The sequence below is a fragment of the Schistocerca piceifrons genome, chromosome 6 (assembly GCF_021461385.2).
Source record: "Schistocerca piceifrons isolate TAMUIC-IGC-003096 chromosome 6, iqSchPice1.1, whole genome shotgun sequence".
NCBI lineage: Eukaryota > Metazoa > Arthropoda > Insecta > Orthoptera > Acrididae > Schistocerca > Schistocerca piceifrons.
The window spans coordinates 202,202,363-202,218,655 of NC_060143.1; the positions used below are offsets into that span (position 1 = coordinate 202,202,363).

The window sequence follows — 16,293 nt, forward strand, 5'->3', positions numbered from 1 at the left end:
TTGTTAACCGCTGTTCACAAATTTGCAAAGGATATATGAAACACAAAATCACTGTCAACAGTCTTGTTGAAGAAGCCAGCTATTCCACATTAAGAGCACATACCAGGACTGTATAGAACAACTTTAATATCTTTGTATACTTTTGTTAAAAGATTTTGTATTGCACTGTAGCCTGAAGATGAGGTTTACGTCTCGAAAAATAATGTTTCATTAAATAATTTGAGTGCCAACAAGTTTTTTTACTGGTAGTAGTCTCTGAAAAACCTAATCATACTTTCGAAAAAGTCACGGTCGATCAATAGCCAGTATGGCCGTAACTTGTTACTAAGGTGTCTATGAAACGGATGTACAAATCCACGGTATTTTTAAAAACACTCAATAGTTCTTAAGCGCTTACGAGCACACGTTACGCAGCACTATAAGCATGATACTTTTCGAGTGTATGGATGACGAAAATTCCATTCTGCCCTACAATAAACTGAGTTTGGCCATTATTCATTACCTCCATTCTTAAAAACATGGGCAACAGCGATGTCCTGTGTTCGTCTTATTAATAATACTGTACTGGTATCATCTATTGCCGAAATTCGGCCAACTGTGTTTCTAAAGTAAAAAAGCTCAATTTCTTTTAGATAATTAATTGCAATTTATTCGTAGGTAGGCATTAGTTCTTAGCTGAATAAAGTCCTGCAAAACAGAAAAAGAGTTAGCACTATCAATGCCCACATTATTCCTATTACTTTGCCAACACAAAAATAACATCTCTCTAGCTCTTCATCTTTCAGTTCAACCGATTGGTGTTCTTATTCGAATCACACCGTAAAACATAATAAACGAAGTTGCAGCAATTCAAAGTGAAGAGATTGATAATTAGGAACTTATTGCAGTTTGCATGGTATGAGCGGCAAATGAACAGAAAGTTAGGTCTCCCTACTGGTAAACAAAACTAAGCAAAAACAGGACGCCAATAAACTACGTAATGTACAGTCTATTTTGCCCCCGACGGCTTTCTTACTGTGATGTTTTCCACTGCTGACAACATAAACGACCTAGCAGTTGTTGCACTGTCGCTGCCTAGTATGCATGGGTTACTGCAAACGAACCTTGTAAACGTAAACGTACCTAGAATGCGATATCAAGAAACATTGTTACTTTCGTGTGGCATTTCTACCACAGCACCTGATATGCACGCAGGGCAGAATTTGGTGAAACTTCGATTTTCGATGTTGACGTATTGGAGAAAAAAATGGTTCAAATGGCTCTGAGCACTATGGGACATAACGTCTATGGTCATAAGTCCCCTAGAACTTAGAACTACTTAAACCTAACAAACCTAAGGACATCACACAACACCCAGTCATCACAAGGCAGAGAAAATCCCTGACCCTGCCGGGAATCGAATCCGGGAACCCGGGCGCGGGAAGCAAGAACGCTACCGCACGACCACGAGCTGCGGACGACGTATTGGAGATTTCAATGCGTCATAGAGAAGGTATCAGTAGAGTTTTGCATATGAAAGTATCTACTGGCTTTTATGATCCTAAATGGCTATGTACACCCTTGATTTTTTTTCTTTGCGCACATCTATGAAAACGTAACTTTCGAATTATATTAGTTTCATTGGCCTCCTCGTATAATTAATATTAAAAACCTGTACTTCTATTTTCGTATTGAAATATTAACATTACGATAGGAGTAGGCACTTGGAAATGCTCACGGTAGTGTAAACAACAGTGATTCTATAGCGAGCAGAGTGGAACTGTCCTGCGCTCGAAATAAAGGAACTACTAGAACGGACGGTGACGCATTGGAAACGGTGCCCTCGACCGAATCGCTAGCGGGGTGCGGCGCCTGCGCAGCGCGCGGCCCAGTGACGTCACTGGCAGACTGACCTGATGAGCACGGTGGAGGCGGGCAGCACGTCGTTGCTCTTGTGCCGCTCCTGCACCAGCCGCGTCGAAGAGAAGCTGGTGGCGCCGGCGGTGGCGGTCCGGGCCGAGTAGAAGTGCCTGCCGGGGCGCGGGTCGTCTTCGGCGTCGCTGGCGGGCACCGGCGTGGGCGTGGCCGTCGGCGTGGGCGTGGCGCCGGTGCGCAGGTCGACGCGCGTCACGTTGGCCGCAGGCGGCGGCGACGACGGCGACGCCGACCCGCGGCCGCCGATGAAGATCTTGGCCGACGGGCCCTCCACCGTCTGCACGTCGTCGTACCGACGCGGCTCCTTGCGGTAGTCCACCTCGATGCCCGAGTCGGCGAAGAAGTCCTTCTTGCTGGAGGAGCCGCTGCTGGTGACGGTGGCGGTCGCGCTCGCGGAGAGGTCCGCCGCGTAGCGCGTCGAAGCGGCGCTCTTGCGACGGTTGCGGTCGTTCTCGTAGCGCACGTGGTCGTCGTCGACGTCGTCGCCGTCGGCGTAGTCTATCTGCGAGGCGAGGAATTCCCTCCTGTTGCTGTAGCGGCCGTCGGGCGCAGCCTTGCGCGGCGGGTCCGTCGCGTACTTCCTGGTGGACTCGGTCAGGTCCCTCTTGTTGTAGCTGCTGAAGCGCTCCTTGCGCTGGCTCTCGATGCGCGACTCGAGCCGGTCCCTGCGCGAGCTGAGGTCGCCGCTGTCGATGAGTCTGGTCTGGATGACGGGGTCCCTGCCGTAGAAGCCGCCGACGCCGTCCAGCGGCTCCTTGAACAGCCGCGACTCGCTGCCGTACTTCTCGCGTCGGACGAAATCGTCGTCGTCGTCGTCGTAGCTCTTCCTGAGCCGCGGGTCGAACAGGTGGTCGGCGTCGTAGCGGCCCGAGCCCTCGACGAGGAAGTCCTTGCGGCGCGAGTCCATGCCGTCGGCCCTGCCGCGGCCGGACGAGTCGAGGCCGAAGTCGGACTCGTAGCGCGAGCTGGACTCGTGCACGACGTACTCCTTCTTGTAGAGGCCACCGTCGGGCGAGACGCCGCTGTAGGCGAACTCGCGGCGGGCGCTGGTCGCCTTGCCGCCGCCGGGCAGAGCGTGCTCGGACGCGTCGGCGCTCTCGCGGGACTCGAAGACCGCGTCGCGGTCGCGGCGGTAGCGGCGGAGGTCGGCGGCGGAGGAGAGCTCGTGGCGCGCGCCGAAGTCCATGCTGAGGCTGACGCCCTCGTCGTCGTCGTCGGCGTCCGCGTGCGGCGGCGGCGCGGCGCGCTGTGCCGCCACCGGCACCTGGGTGTGCACCGTCTGCTTGCCGGACCCCCCTCCGCCGACTACCACCTCCGCGTAGATCACTTGCCCCTCCACCGCGCCGCCGGCCGAGGCCGCGGGCGGCGGCTGCGGCTGCTGCGGCTCCGTGTAGGAGAAGGGCAGGTTGTTGTTGTGGCGGCGGTCCTCGCCGGGCGCGACCAGCGCCGACGGGCTGAGTCCTCGCGGCGGCTTCGCCTTCCTCTTCGTCTCCTGCGACAGGCGGCGCACCAGCGTCTCGACGGTGCGGCCGCGCGTCACGGGCGGCCGGGGCGCCGGCGCCTGGCTGCTGTGCATGGCGGGGGCGGCGGGAGCGGCGGCGGCGGCGGCAGCCGCATCGGCCGCGAACTCGTAGCCGCCGCGCGGCGGCGCGTCCTCTATGATGGGCGACAGCTGCTTTTTGGGCGGCGGCTGGGCGCCGGCGGGGCCGTCCTCCGGTTTGGTCTCGCTGTCGCTGAGGCTCTTCTTCAGGATGTTCTTACGCGGCCGCGGTGAGGGGGACCTGCGGCACACAGAAGGGAGCCGGTTGCTTATTTTGATACGTAAATCACACACCACTAATCCGCTAGGTTTTAACCCACTGTACAGGACGTAGGCAAATAACTGAACACAGTTGCAAATAACATCGCAAGAGCTACTCTGAGATGAGTTGAGTTGTTTTGGGGCAGGAGACCAGAGAGCGAGGTCATCGGTCTCATCGGATTAGGGAAGGAAGTCGGCCGTGCCCTTTGACAGGAACCATCCCGGCATTTGCCTGCAGCGATTTAAGGAAATCACGTAAAACCTTAATCAGTATAGCCGGACGTGGGGTTGAACCGGCGTCCTCCCGAATGCGAGTCCAGTGTGCTAACCACTGCGCCACCCCGCTCGATTACTCTGAGATGAAAAAGTTGGTGCACGAGAAGATTAATTCGTAGCGGGCTATATCAAACCTGTCAGATGACTGATTACTCAAAAAAAAAAAAAATAATAAATGCTGCGGGAACACTAAATATGTATTTCAAGGGCCAAATGGAGAAACTTGAACTAAAGGAAAGAAAAATGTTAAGAAAAATCATAGGACCAAAATTTCAAGTCAATGAGATTATATACGTCAAAAATGAAACTCTCTACAAGAAAACTGAAAAGCTTTCAGATACTATGCGAAAAAGGAGGATAAATTTTTATGGTCATCTTCTCAGAATGGATTCCAACAGATTAACTAAACAAATCTTTGACTTTTTCTGTAAACGCAAAGCGAAACCCAACTGGTTTAAAGAAACTGAGAAAGACCTAGTAGATTTAAACATTTCAGAAAATTCACTTATTGATCGAACAGCTAAATTAATTGCCAAAGATTAAAACGTAAGGTTCCAAGAAAAATCTACACAAAAGTCCAAACCCTGCATCTCGGAAGAAGAGAGGAAAAGAAGATCAGAAAGAAAGAAGAAATACTGGGCCCTAAGAAGAGAACAACGCGCAAAGAAATGATTGATCCAGCGTACCCCAACGAGGGAGAAACGAAAGAAGAAGTAAAAAATAAAAAAGTTGACAAAACTTTTTGGATATCCTACCGAGTCATAATGTAATCATAATGTAAAAAACTACACTAGCAAAACCAGCGTTACAGTGACCTGCTTCTGGGTGTACTGGCCAGTAAATCCAGAAGTAAGCCGCTGTAACGCGGGTTTTTTCCTGGATATTTTTTTATAGGTTGACGCGGTACGATACCCAGGAAACGTTTTATATCAACTGGCCGTGGAAGCTTATGCAGTTATGACAAACAGGTTGCTTACAATCGATTAACTGGATTACACGAGACAATATGAAGTGTGGAAATGGAAAATGTTCTATTGTAGGTAAGTTGAAGGTGAACTGAGAGAGAAACGAAGCGAAAGGAAGGGGCTCACTGCAATCAGTTGCTTCGGGACATTACACGGCATCAGTGGCGACGAGTGAAAATGTGTGCCGGACTCAGATTTGAACCTGGAATCTCCTCCTCTCTAGGCAGGTGCGACAACCACTGCACCATCCGGGACACAGCGTTATCGCAACTACGCGGACTGTCTCGACGCGCCTCAAGGGCGATCCACATTCAGAAAATGTTGTAAGTGTCAAATCTGACACTTTTCAGGAGAACGACAAAAAAATATTTATGGATTCTTCCGTTACTTCTTGTCAGAAAAATTCCATATTCAAGGTTGAATAACAAGTACACTCTTTTTGTTCTGGTGATTTTCCTTTATTTCAAACGAGTTTTCGGTTTATTTGAACATCGTCAGTTGTTTCCTGACGATGGCTTAATATGCCAAAAACTTATTTGAAACAAACTAAAATCAGCAGAACAAAGACAGTGCATTTGTTATCGAACCTTAAAGATTTCTTAATAGTCTGCTGCCGGCTGTTCTGCCCAGTTGCTGTTTCCAAGGTATACCCAACGTTTCGATGACGGACCCAGTCGTCTTCATCAAGTGCTGAGAGTTTTGTTGTTACGTGTAGTCGCTACCTGGACCCAAATCAATCTAGTATTGAACATAAAATGTAAGCAACAACTCGGCAGAGCAGCCAGAAGCACGTTGTTAATAAAAACAGGAGAAGTCCGAGTAACACTTGCGCTGTGTACAGACTTGATTTATGTCTGTAGGTAGGTCATGAGTAGGATTCGATGAGTGAGTGTGCCAGGTTTGCGAGTAAAATGTGTGACATAAACGACTTGATTTACAATTATAAATTTCTTACGCCAACCACGAACCGTAGACCTTAGTTGTTGTTGTGGTCTTCAGTCCTGAGACTGGTTTGATGCAGCTCTCCATGCTACTCTATCCTGTGCAAGCTTCTTCATCTCCCAGTACCTACTGCAACCTACATCCTTCTGAATCTGCTTAGTGTATTGATCTCTTGGTCTCCCTCTACGATTTTTACCCTCCACGCTGCCCTCCAATGCTAAATTTGTGATCCCTTGATGCCTCAAAACATGTCCTACCAACCGATCCCTTCTTCTAGTCAAGTTGTGCCACAAACTTCTCTTCTCCCCAATCCTATTCAATACCTCCTCATTAGTTACGTGATCTACCCACCTTATCTTCAGCATTCTTCTGTAGCACCACATTTCGAAAGCTTCTATTCTCTTCTTGTCCAAACTGGTTATCGTCCATGTTTCACTTCCATACATGGCTACACTCCATACAAATACTTTCAGAAACGACTTCCTGACACTTAAATCTATACTCGATGTTAACAAATTTCTCTTCTTCAGAAACGATTTCCTTGCCATTGCCGGTCTACATTTTATATCCTCTCTACTTCGACCATCATCAGCTATTTTACTCCCTAAATCGCAAAACTCCTTTACTACTTTAAGTGTCTCATTTCCTAATCTAATCCCCTCAGCATCACCCGATTTAATTTGACTACATTCCATTATCCTCGTTTTGCTTTTGTTGATGTTCATCTTATATCCTCCTTTCAAGACACTGTCCATTCCGTTCAACTGCTCTTCCAAGTCCTTTGCTGTCTCTGACAGAATTACAATGTCATCGGCAAACCTCAAAGTTTTTACTTCTTCTCCATGAATTTTAATACCTACTCCGAATTTTTCTTTTGTTTCCTTTACTGCTTGCTCAATATACAGATTGAATAACATCGGGGAGAGGCTACAACCCTGTCTCACTCCTTTCCCAACCACTGCTTCCCTTTCATGCCCCTCGACTTAGACCTTAGTATTTGTGACAAATTTCAGCTTGATACCTCCATCGTCTCCTGAGACAAGAGGTCTTGACAGACGGGCAGCCATAGGCAGAAAGACAGCCACACAGACAGAAAGCAAAAGCATACTGGAAGCCGGGCTGCTTTGCGTCTATCACCACTAAATGACGAACGCATCGTTTTCACAGTGGCAGCGGAATTCATTTAATTGTAGCACAGCCTGTTAATAGTAGCCGGCCGGTGTGGCCGTGCGGTTCTAAGCGCGTCAGTTTGGAACCGCGTGACCGCTACGGTCGCAGGTTCGAATCCTGCCTCGGGTATGGATGTGTGTGATGTCCTTAGGTTAGATAGGTTTAAGTAGTTCTAAGTTCTAGGGGACTGATGACCTCAGTAGTTAAGTCCCATAGTGCTCAGAGCCATTTTGTTAACAGTAATTATTTGTAAATTAGATACGCAAGCCTTCGTCGTCAACCACTAAACTATTACTGAAAACAAGGCATTTTTGACGGATTACTAATGCAATGTAAGATTGTAACGGCAAAAAAATTGATTTAATTAGAAATTTACAATTTTATGGTTGCTTTTGCTTTTACATTGAAACCTTACTTCTTGCAAAATTTCACGGTGGTACCTCAACGGGAAGCACGGTGCAGGTTTTAATGAGTTTGCAAGTATAAAACATTGCAGTATCTTCGGACTGCTGTGATTTAGTCGCTTAAATTTTTTGCGCCGCAATGTATTTCACATAAATTTCAGTTTTATACCTCTTCCTGTTGCCGAGAAAAAGGGGTCTTAGCAGTAGGCAACGAGATTAAAATGATCCTATAAATATTCCCTTTTTACCGCCTGAGTTACGGAGCACTAAAAATTGAAAAGGTGTTCTGATTCCACAAAATTATACTGCTCACCACGTCGCCGCAAAAGTAATATGACAAATTAGAAAATAAGTGCTTTATGAAGAACGTTCTAAGTGCCATACCTGAAACACACTGGTTACACGTGCCATTAAGAAAGTTTTTACAAGTTGATTCTGCAAACTAGAAAACGGCAACCAGCCACTATTTATTTACATAGCCGACAGGTTCCCCTTCGGATGGCTGTTGACGTTTGTATTACATTTGTTACTGTGTACGTCAGTGGTTGATTATTTTTTTCAGACAACTAATGCAAACAATGAGAAATGAAATACAAACGTGACAACCGTCTGAAGATAAACGTGTCGGTTAGAAACCGGTCACGGCGCAGTTTGCGTGAACAAATAGCATTGTTAACGGTGAATGGCTACGGTTTCCTTCTTTTCAAGAGTCAGCATTTATTTCGTTCACAGTCACGGTCTAAGAAAAAATGTCAGTTTCTGAAGAAATCTGGGGAAATCTACAGATCGCCACCATGTGCTTGGTCAAGACATATAGCGCATTCAGCAATTAGCCATTCCTCATGTGTCTGTCTTACGCAGTATGTGGCGATGTTTGTGCTTCAAACCACACAGTTTCAGTTGCTACGAGCCCTTCATGGTGGTGATTAAAAAAAAAAAAATGCAGAGTTTTGTAAATACGTTCTGGGCGCGGAAATGGATGACAAGACTGGCAAAGCTTTACAGACGCTCGAAATTTAGCGCGAACTTCAATACGAAAGGCTTTTGCTAGTTTGCACAACAAAACTCAGTTTCGAAATCTGTCAGAAAACGCAAAGAGATTCTGGCCGTATTTGAAGCACATCGATCTCAGCGGCCAGGACACAATCAGTACCCTCACTGCCGGATAACGATGGGAAGAAAGTGACAGCGGTACTAAAGCGGAGTTAATGTGATTTTTCGAAATTTCTTCACCAAAGAAGGCGAACTAAATATTCCAGAATTCGACTCAAGAGCTGCTGACAATACGAGTAACTTAGAAGTAGGTATCCTCGATGTCACTGTTGTCGATGCACAGCAGGATTTAGAAACATATACTGCGTTCGAATATTGTGAATTACTTCGAGGAAAACGATATGTTACACACTGTCAGCACGGATTCAAAAAAATCGTTCTTGTGAAACACAACTAGCTCTTTATTCTCACGAAGTAATGAGTGCTAAGGACATGGGGGCTTCAAATTGACTCCATATGTCTAGATTTGCAACAGACTTTTGATATCGTTCCTCACAAGACACTTCTAATCTAACTACGCGCCTATGGGGTACCGTCTCACTTGAGCGACTAATTCGTGACTTCCTCTCAGAATGGTCACAGTTCGTGGTAATTCACGGAAAAACGTTGAGTAAAACAGAAGTGATTTCTGGCGGATCCCCAAGGAAGACCTATACGCCCAATTCTGTTCGTGATGTATATTAACGATTTGGGAGCAATCTGAGCAGCCGTAGATGTTGTCACTCACAGTCAAGTAACGTCATCAGAAAATCAAAATCAATTGCAAAATGCTTTAGACAAGGTATCTGTATAGTGCGAAAAATGGCAATTGACGCTCTGATCGAGTTTTGCTGTGCAGTACAGGATACTTACCAGATAAGGATAGCGAAAATCGTTTTGTACTATCAGGAAATAGGGCAGAGACTGTCACGGATATGATACTCGATTTGGGGTTACAATAAGTAAAACAAAGGCGTTTTTCGTTGCAGCGAGAACTTTTCAAGAAATTGCAATCTCCAACGTTCTCCTTCGAATGTGGAACTATTTTTCTTACATCCACCTACATAAGGTAAAATTATCATTATAATAAAATAAGAGAAATCAGAGCTCGCATGGTGAGATTTAAGAGTTCGTTTTTCGCCCGCGCTATTCGCGAGTGGAACGTTATAGAAATAGCGCGAAAGTGGTTCGCTGAGCCCTCCGCTAGGCATTTAAGTACAAAGTGCAGAACAGTCACGTAGATGAAGATGGAAATAATAGTTTTCCCCGTTTACTGTTCAGTGATGAGGCCACATTCCAATTAAGTGGAAAAATTAACCGCAACAACGCAAGAATGTAGCGAACACAGCAGCCATATACTTAAGTCGAGCACGAGAGGGACTCTCCAAAGCTTCTAGTGTTTTCCGCCATTTTTCGGGAAAAGATTTATGGACCGTTCTTTTTTTCCTTGAAGAAGGTTAAAGGAGTCACGTAGTTGGATATGTTGCAGATTTGGCTTTTTCCGTGATGGAAAGTTGATGTGCTATGTCCTGCTACTGTTCACGCCGTAAGCAGCAAAGAAGGATCGGTATCGCATACATCTGCTTTTTTTTTACCGTTTGTGAGACGTATGCATATAATTACCCGGTATCCACATGATCACATGGGGCCTCAAAGGGGCCTGAAGCTTAACTGTTGAAGCGACGCTGAATGCTCTCCAGTATATGGAAAGAATGGTCAACACAGTTGTCATAATTTTCGTGACCTGGGTGCCGAATGTCATATTCCAGCAGTCGTTGACTATAGCACGGTCCACGAACGATGGCGCTTCGCGCATGTCGAGGCACGGACGAGGATTGCATTGTTGACGATTCTAAGCGACAGTTGCGCGTGCTTTCCGCTTGAAGAGAGCGTATATCCTGCAAATTATATCTCTCGCTTGCTTATGCGAAATGTATCACTCACCACCACCATGAGATATGACAACTCGCAACACATTGAATAAAAATTCACTAAACAACTCGCTACGATCATGTTTAATGCTCGCATTAGCTACGGCATTCGGAGCAGACCGCTCAGAACGCTACTGAACGCTCATTGGCTGTCGGAGAACGCGTGACGTAGGTGCGCAGAACAAGCCTAAACTCGTCCGCCATTGTTCGTGACTCCAACCATAGCCTGTCCCTGTCACTCATTTGTCACTCTCAGAGCGTGTCTGCGATACGACATGAAAACGTATCGTTCACGAAGCGTTTATTAACAAATCTGTCTCAGTTGCAACATATATGTTTAGCGACTATTTTCGAACCAACTGGTTCATTGTCAAGCCCGGCCTACTGAGCCTGCACTGAAAGTGCCTGATTCTAATAACAAACATCGACATGACAATACATGTTTTATGAAATGATCACAGATGACTGTCACAGTCAACATGTGACTACGTAGCAAGTCGGGAATCAATTCGGTTGCCCTAAGCTTCATGGTCTACTCGCTAAATTGGCGTATGCTGATAGTGACAGAAACCTGCAGTTACTTTATAAACCATGTATTGCCATGTTGATGCTTGTTATTAAGATCAGGCACTGTGAGGATAAAGCCTCAGGAGTCCAGGCTTGAGAATGAACAAGATGGTTCTGAACTAGTCGCCAAACGTACACTACCGGTCAAAAGTTTTCGATCATCCATGATAAAAACTATATACTTTATTTCGATATGCAAACACGTCATCCAAACTAAACAGACCAACAAAATATTTTCCTGTCTATCATTAAGTAAAATACAGTATGCTTTAGATTTTAGCCTCTTCAAAGTATCCGCTCTTTGCCCTCAGAACACCTGCACGAATGTTGGCATTCAAGAGATAAGATTTTGTAGTGTTTTTGCAGATATAGCAGTCCAATATGGCTGTAAATTATTCCATAAATCGTCAATATTAGATTATCTCAATTTTATGCCCCTCTCCCTCTCCCCCCTCAGGACTTCAATGGAATTTAAGTCAGGTGAATGACGTGGCCAGATTAAATCCTTCAGATTCCCACATTTCTCTTTTCTATTGGCATACCCTCTGCACAAGTCAGGAGGATGTTTGGGATCATTCTCCTGGTGCATAACGAACCCACGACATCTCTAGCCAGATGGAACCTCGTTGTTGATCGGTATCCTGTGATGACCTTCCTTCTTTCATGTTCCATTGTCACTAGATCATAGGCAAGACATCGCCAGACCATGCTCGACCTTCCCCGTGCTTCACCGTTGGCGTCACACACTGATTTCTCATACGTCATTCGACGAACAAGCATTCGTCCGTGAATAACACCATTGCTGCATAGTCCACTTTTTATGTTGCTGCGCCCCTTGCAATCTTTTCACCTTATTTTGTTTGCGCAATAAAGGATTTTTGGCCGCTATTCATCCCTTTAAATCCTGTTCACGAAGACAGCGTTCCACTGTTGAGATAGTGATTGGAGCCGCTCGCATACTGCTTACTTCCTCGCGAATTTCAGGTGCAGTACTAGTCCTCTGATGGTTACTCTGCACACATATGAACTGATTTTCCCTGTGTGGTGTTCCAGATCGCGAAACACTTGCACTGGCACCAGTTTGCTTGAACCGCTGCAATGTAGACACCAGTATAGGTTGGGCTACGCCAATTTCTGTTGCTACTGTCCTACTTGAGTAGTGTTCCTGGTGCGGAACTACAGTTTCAGTACGTTTTTCAATTCCAGTCTTCTCCTTTCGCTCTATTAGGAAGTTACACGGCACGAACCTGATAAGGTATAAAAACACATTACTAGGTGGACGCAGTGACCTGTAAACGAATGCGAACTCATTGCTAAACAGACAGCTGAAGAAACGGGACCTATTGGAATAGAACCGTCTTAGGTAAAGGCACGTCAGTGTTTTCAGTGTTGTTATGAATACTCATCAGCGGCCGCGTGGGGTAGCTGCGTGGTCTGGGGCGCCTTGTTACGGTCCGGGCGGCTGCCGCCGTTGGACGTTCGAGTCCTCCCTCGGCATGTGTGTGTGTGTGTGTGTGTGTGTGTGTGTGTGTGTGTGTGTGTGTGTGTGTGTGTGTGTTTTGTTAGGTTAAGTAGTGTGTAGGCTTAGGCCGGCCGAAGTGGCCGTGCGGTTAAAGGCGCTGCAGTCTGGAACCGCAAGACCGCTACGGTCGCAGGTTCGAATCCTGCCTCGGGCATGGATGTTTGTGATGTCCTTAGGTTAGTTAGGTTTAACTAGTTCTAAGTTCTAGGGGACTAATGACCTCAGCAGTTGAGTCCCATAGTGCTCAGAGCCATTTGAACCATTTGTGTAGGCTTAGGGACCGATCCGATGACCTTAGCAGTTTGGTCCCATAAGACCTCACCACAAATTACCAAATTAGGCTACTCATCAGCGCCAGTATATATACTCGTCTTATTACCAGAATGGGGATGTGATGGAAATATTCAAAATCCCTGTTTCAACCACAATTCCATAGCTGAGACAGGTGATCGAAAACTTTTGACCGGTAGTGCATGTATTGTAACTGTGATGCATTTATTAACAAACGCTTCATGAGATATTAGAAAGGTTGCTGATCCAGTGCCAACGAAATTTTGAAAATTAAGAAAACGTATACTTTCATACAAATATTTACAATTTGTACAGAAACCAGATGGCAGTTACAAGAGTCAAGAGGCGCGGAAGGGAAGCAGTGATTGAAAAGGGAGTGAGACAGGGTTGTAGGCTATCCCAGACGTTATTCATTCTCGATGTTGAGCAAGCATTAAAGGAAAGAAAAGGAAAATTTGGAGTAAAAATTAAAATCAATGGAGAAGAAATAAAAATTTTGAGGTTTGCCGACGACACTGTAATTCTGTCAGAGACAGCAAGGGACCTGGAAGAGCAGTTGAACGGAATGGATAGTGTGTTGAAAGGAGCATACAAGATGAACATCAACAAAAGCAAAACGAGGATGATGGAATGTAGCCGAATTAAATCAGGTGACGCTGAAGGAATTATATTATGAAATGAGACACTGAAAGTAGTAGATGAGTTTTGCTATCCAGGGAGCAAAATAACTGATGATAGTCTAAGTAAGAGGATATAAAATGTAGAGTGGCGCTGACAAGGAAAGCGTTTCTGAAGAAGATAAATTTGCTAACATCAAGTATAGATTTAAGTGTCAGGAAGTCTTTTCTCAAAGTATTTGTATGGAATATAGCCATGTATGGCAGGGAAACATGAAGACAAGAAGAGAATAGAAATATCGTGGTACGGAAGAATGCTGACTATTAGATGAGTAGATCATGTAACTAATGAGGAGGTACTGAATAGAATTGGGGAGAAGAGGAATTTGTGGCACAACCTGACTAAAGGAAGGGCTCGGTTAGTAGGACACGTTCTGAGGCATCAAGGAATCATGAATTTAGTATTGGAGGGAAGAGTGGAGGGTAAAAATCATAGAGGGAGACCAAGAGATGAATACACCAAGCAGATTCAGAAGGATGTAGGTTGCAGTAGGTACTGGGAGATGAAGAAGCTTGCACAGGATAGAGTAGCATGGAGAGCTGCATTAAACCAGTCTCTGGACTGAAGACCACAACAACAACAACAACAACATACTTTCATACCAGCTTCCAGGCAGCAGTTTTCACGAACGACACAGCATGTGTCTCAAAAACGGCGAGGAATTTCTCTAGATGACACTCCGTTGCTGGTTTCTTCCATGCCATAATGCATACAAGGGAATAGTCGTGTTTCTGGGGTCACACCTCATACCCATGTTGATGGTGGACTTCAGTTCTGAATAGAATGAAAGTTTAATTGTGTAATACGCGATGTGTGATGAACATCTCTACACAGTTTGATAAACAGCAGAGTAGTTCCTCAGGGTGTAGCACTGTCCATTTCCACCAGTGTGTACTGTAAGGTGGCGTGGTCTCCTGACCTTCATTTCTTACATATCCCGTCCTCACAATCGTATTCTGCACAACAAGACGATTCATTCGAACCCAAACTCGATAAGGTAGAGTCAATTTTGTATGAATTCATGGAAGAGATATGCAAATCTAATAAGTAAATCACATGTGCACACCGAGGTTGAAAAAGTCGAGGCTGGCATACACAACATGACGGCAACAGGAATTTTCGTTCTAAAGAGGAAACCAGCCTGCTGGGAGGCCTGACCCTTCAGAGGGGTGGGTAGGCGTACACCTACTTTGGCTGGAACGACCGCCCAGAGAGAGGACAGCTTTTGCCAGAGCGGAAGGATAACAACTCCCGTGTTCGACTTAAAAGCAAATTCCGCTACATTATGTGGGAGCGCCCAGAAGACGCATTTTTTGACAGACCAACCGCGTAGTTACAGAGTTCTCACAGGAGGACAGTATACGCCTAACGGAGATGCTACATCCTTCCGCACTGGTCGACTCAAACGAAGCATCATTATCCTGTTTAAAAGAGCAGCGCTGATTGGCGGAATATTTTTGATGCAAAGAGCCAAGAGGGGTGAGGGAAGACAGCGAATGATATACCCTTGCAACTTTTCCGGAAAAAGGGGCCGTTCCGTTATCGCTCTTGGAGCAGGAACACGTAACGAGAGCGAGTGCGCTCGTACGTGTACGCAAAGAGCGAGGAACTAAGTCTCTCCTCAGTACTTCACTGAGAGAGCATCTCTGTCGTTAGCGAATCAGAGTGGCACTCTATATTGAGTCGCTCGCGATTAAGCGTTGTTCACTGTGTTGGCCGCCACACGTATTGTGCGGTGTGAACATGGACAGAGTACTAGTTAAACGCCTGTGAGCGAATATTGAGTGGCTTTGTGGTGGACTGGTTATCTGACTGGTGTACCACGCCAATAGTTAGACTAGGGGTGGATAGGAGTCCTTGACTTCATCAAGGCGTAGGGAGAGTTTGATTGGCCAAGGTCAATCCAGACAGCAAGAGATAGTTGTGATATTTGTCAGCAGCGAGCGACGCAGGCAGCAGTCGTCGCAGCTCACAGTATTGTGCGCTACAGCGTATGTGAGCCCCACCTGTCCTCCATAACAGTACACTCCATTAATTTCTCATGCAACAGCCTTGACAGTACCTAGAAAAGTTATTCAAGTGGTGTAGGTGCGGCTCTCAGCCCTTCTGCCGGGTAAATAACATTCTTAAAGAAAAGGGAGAAAAGAACCTTTCCATACTTTGTAAAATAATAGCATTCCTATCCATAAGAGGCAATCTACTGTTCCGAAAAGAACTCGGAAATTTATTAATTTACAAGAAAAAGTTTCACTTGATTTCTCAGATTTTTTTTTTTTTTTGCAATAAATAATATTTTTCGTTCGTTTAATGTTTTTCTTACACTAACTAGCAATACTCCAGCACCCAAGTAGTCCACTAGTTATGTAAGAATGTAGAATATTTTTGTGTCTTTTCCGTGCAGCGGACGACTCCAGAAGATATTTGTAGTTGAATGTTTTTCAAGCAGTTCTTATTGGTACATTAGGAGCGTCTGTCTGACTTCTGTAGTAGTGTGAGGTGGAAATTGTTTTTTTGCAGGAGCCAAAGGGTACTTGTTGGATCAATTCATTGCACAACTTGACATAATGAAACCCACACACTCACGGTACAAACCCCAGCCTGCGAGGTGGTCGGCAGGGGGTGTATTACAGATGGCAGTCCCCACGAACCAGAGCGTGCCGCAATGAGCGGCAGGTCCCGGCGACCCGCCGGTTTGCGCAAGGCCGGCCAGATGCTCCTGCTTGCGCCTTTCGGCACGCACGGCCGCCACGTAACGTTACGGCTCGCGTTGCCCAGACCGCACGTAACGGCTACCGCTCTC

The 16,293-nt window shown here is 46.0% G+C and overlaps 1 protein-coding gene across 1 annotated transcript in view; it reads right to left on the reverse strand.

The window, feature by feature from the left end:
- Positions 1 to 16,293, reverse strand: part of LOC124803236 (zinc finger CCCH domain-containing protein 13-like) — a 331,812-nt gene that overhangs the window by 240,591 nt on the left and 74,928 nt on the right. Inside the window, exon 3 of the mRNA XM_047264417.1 lies at positions 1,893 to 3,695. Within this exon, the coding sequence (XP_047120373.1) occupies positions 1,893 to 3,695 (1,803 nt within the window). The remainder of the gene's footprint in view (positions 1 to 1,892; positions 3,696 to 16,293) is intronic.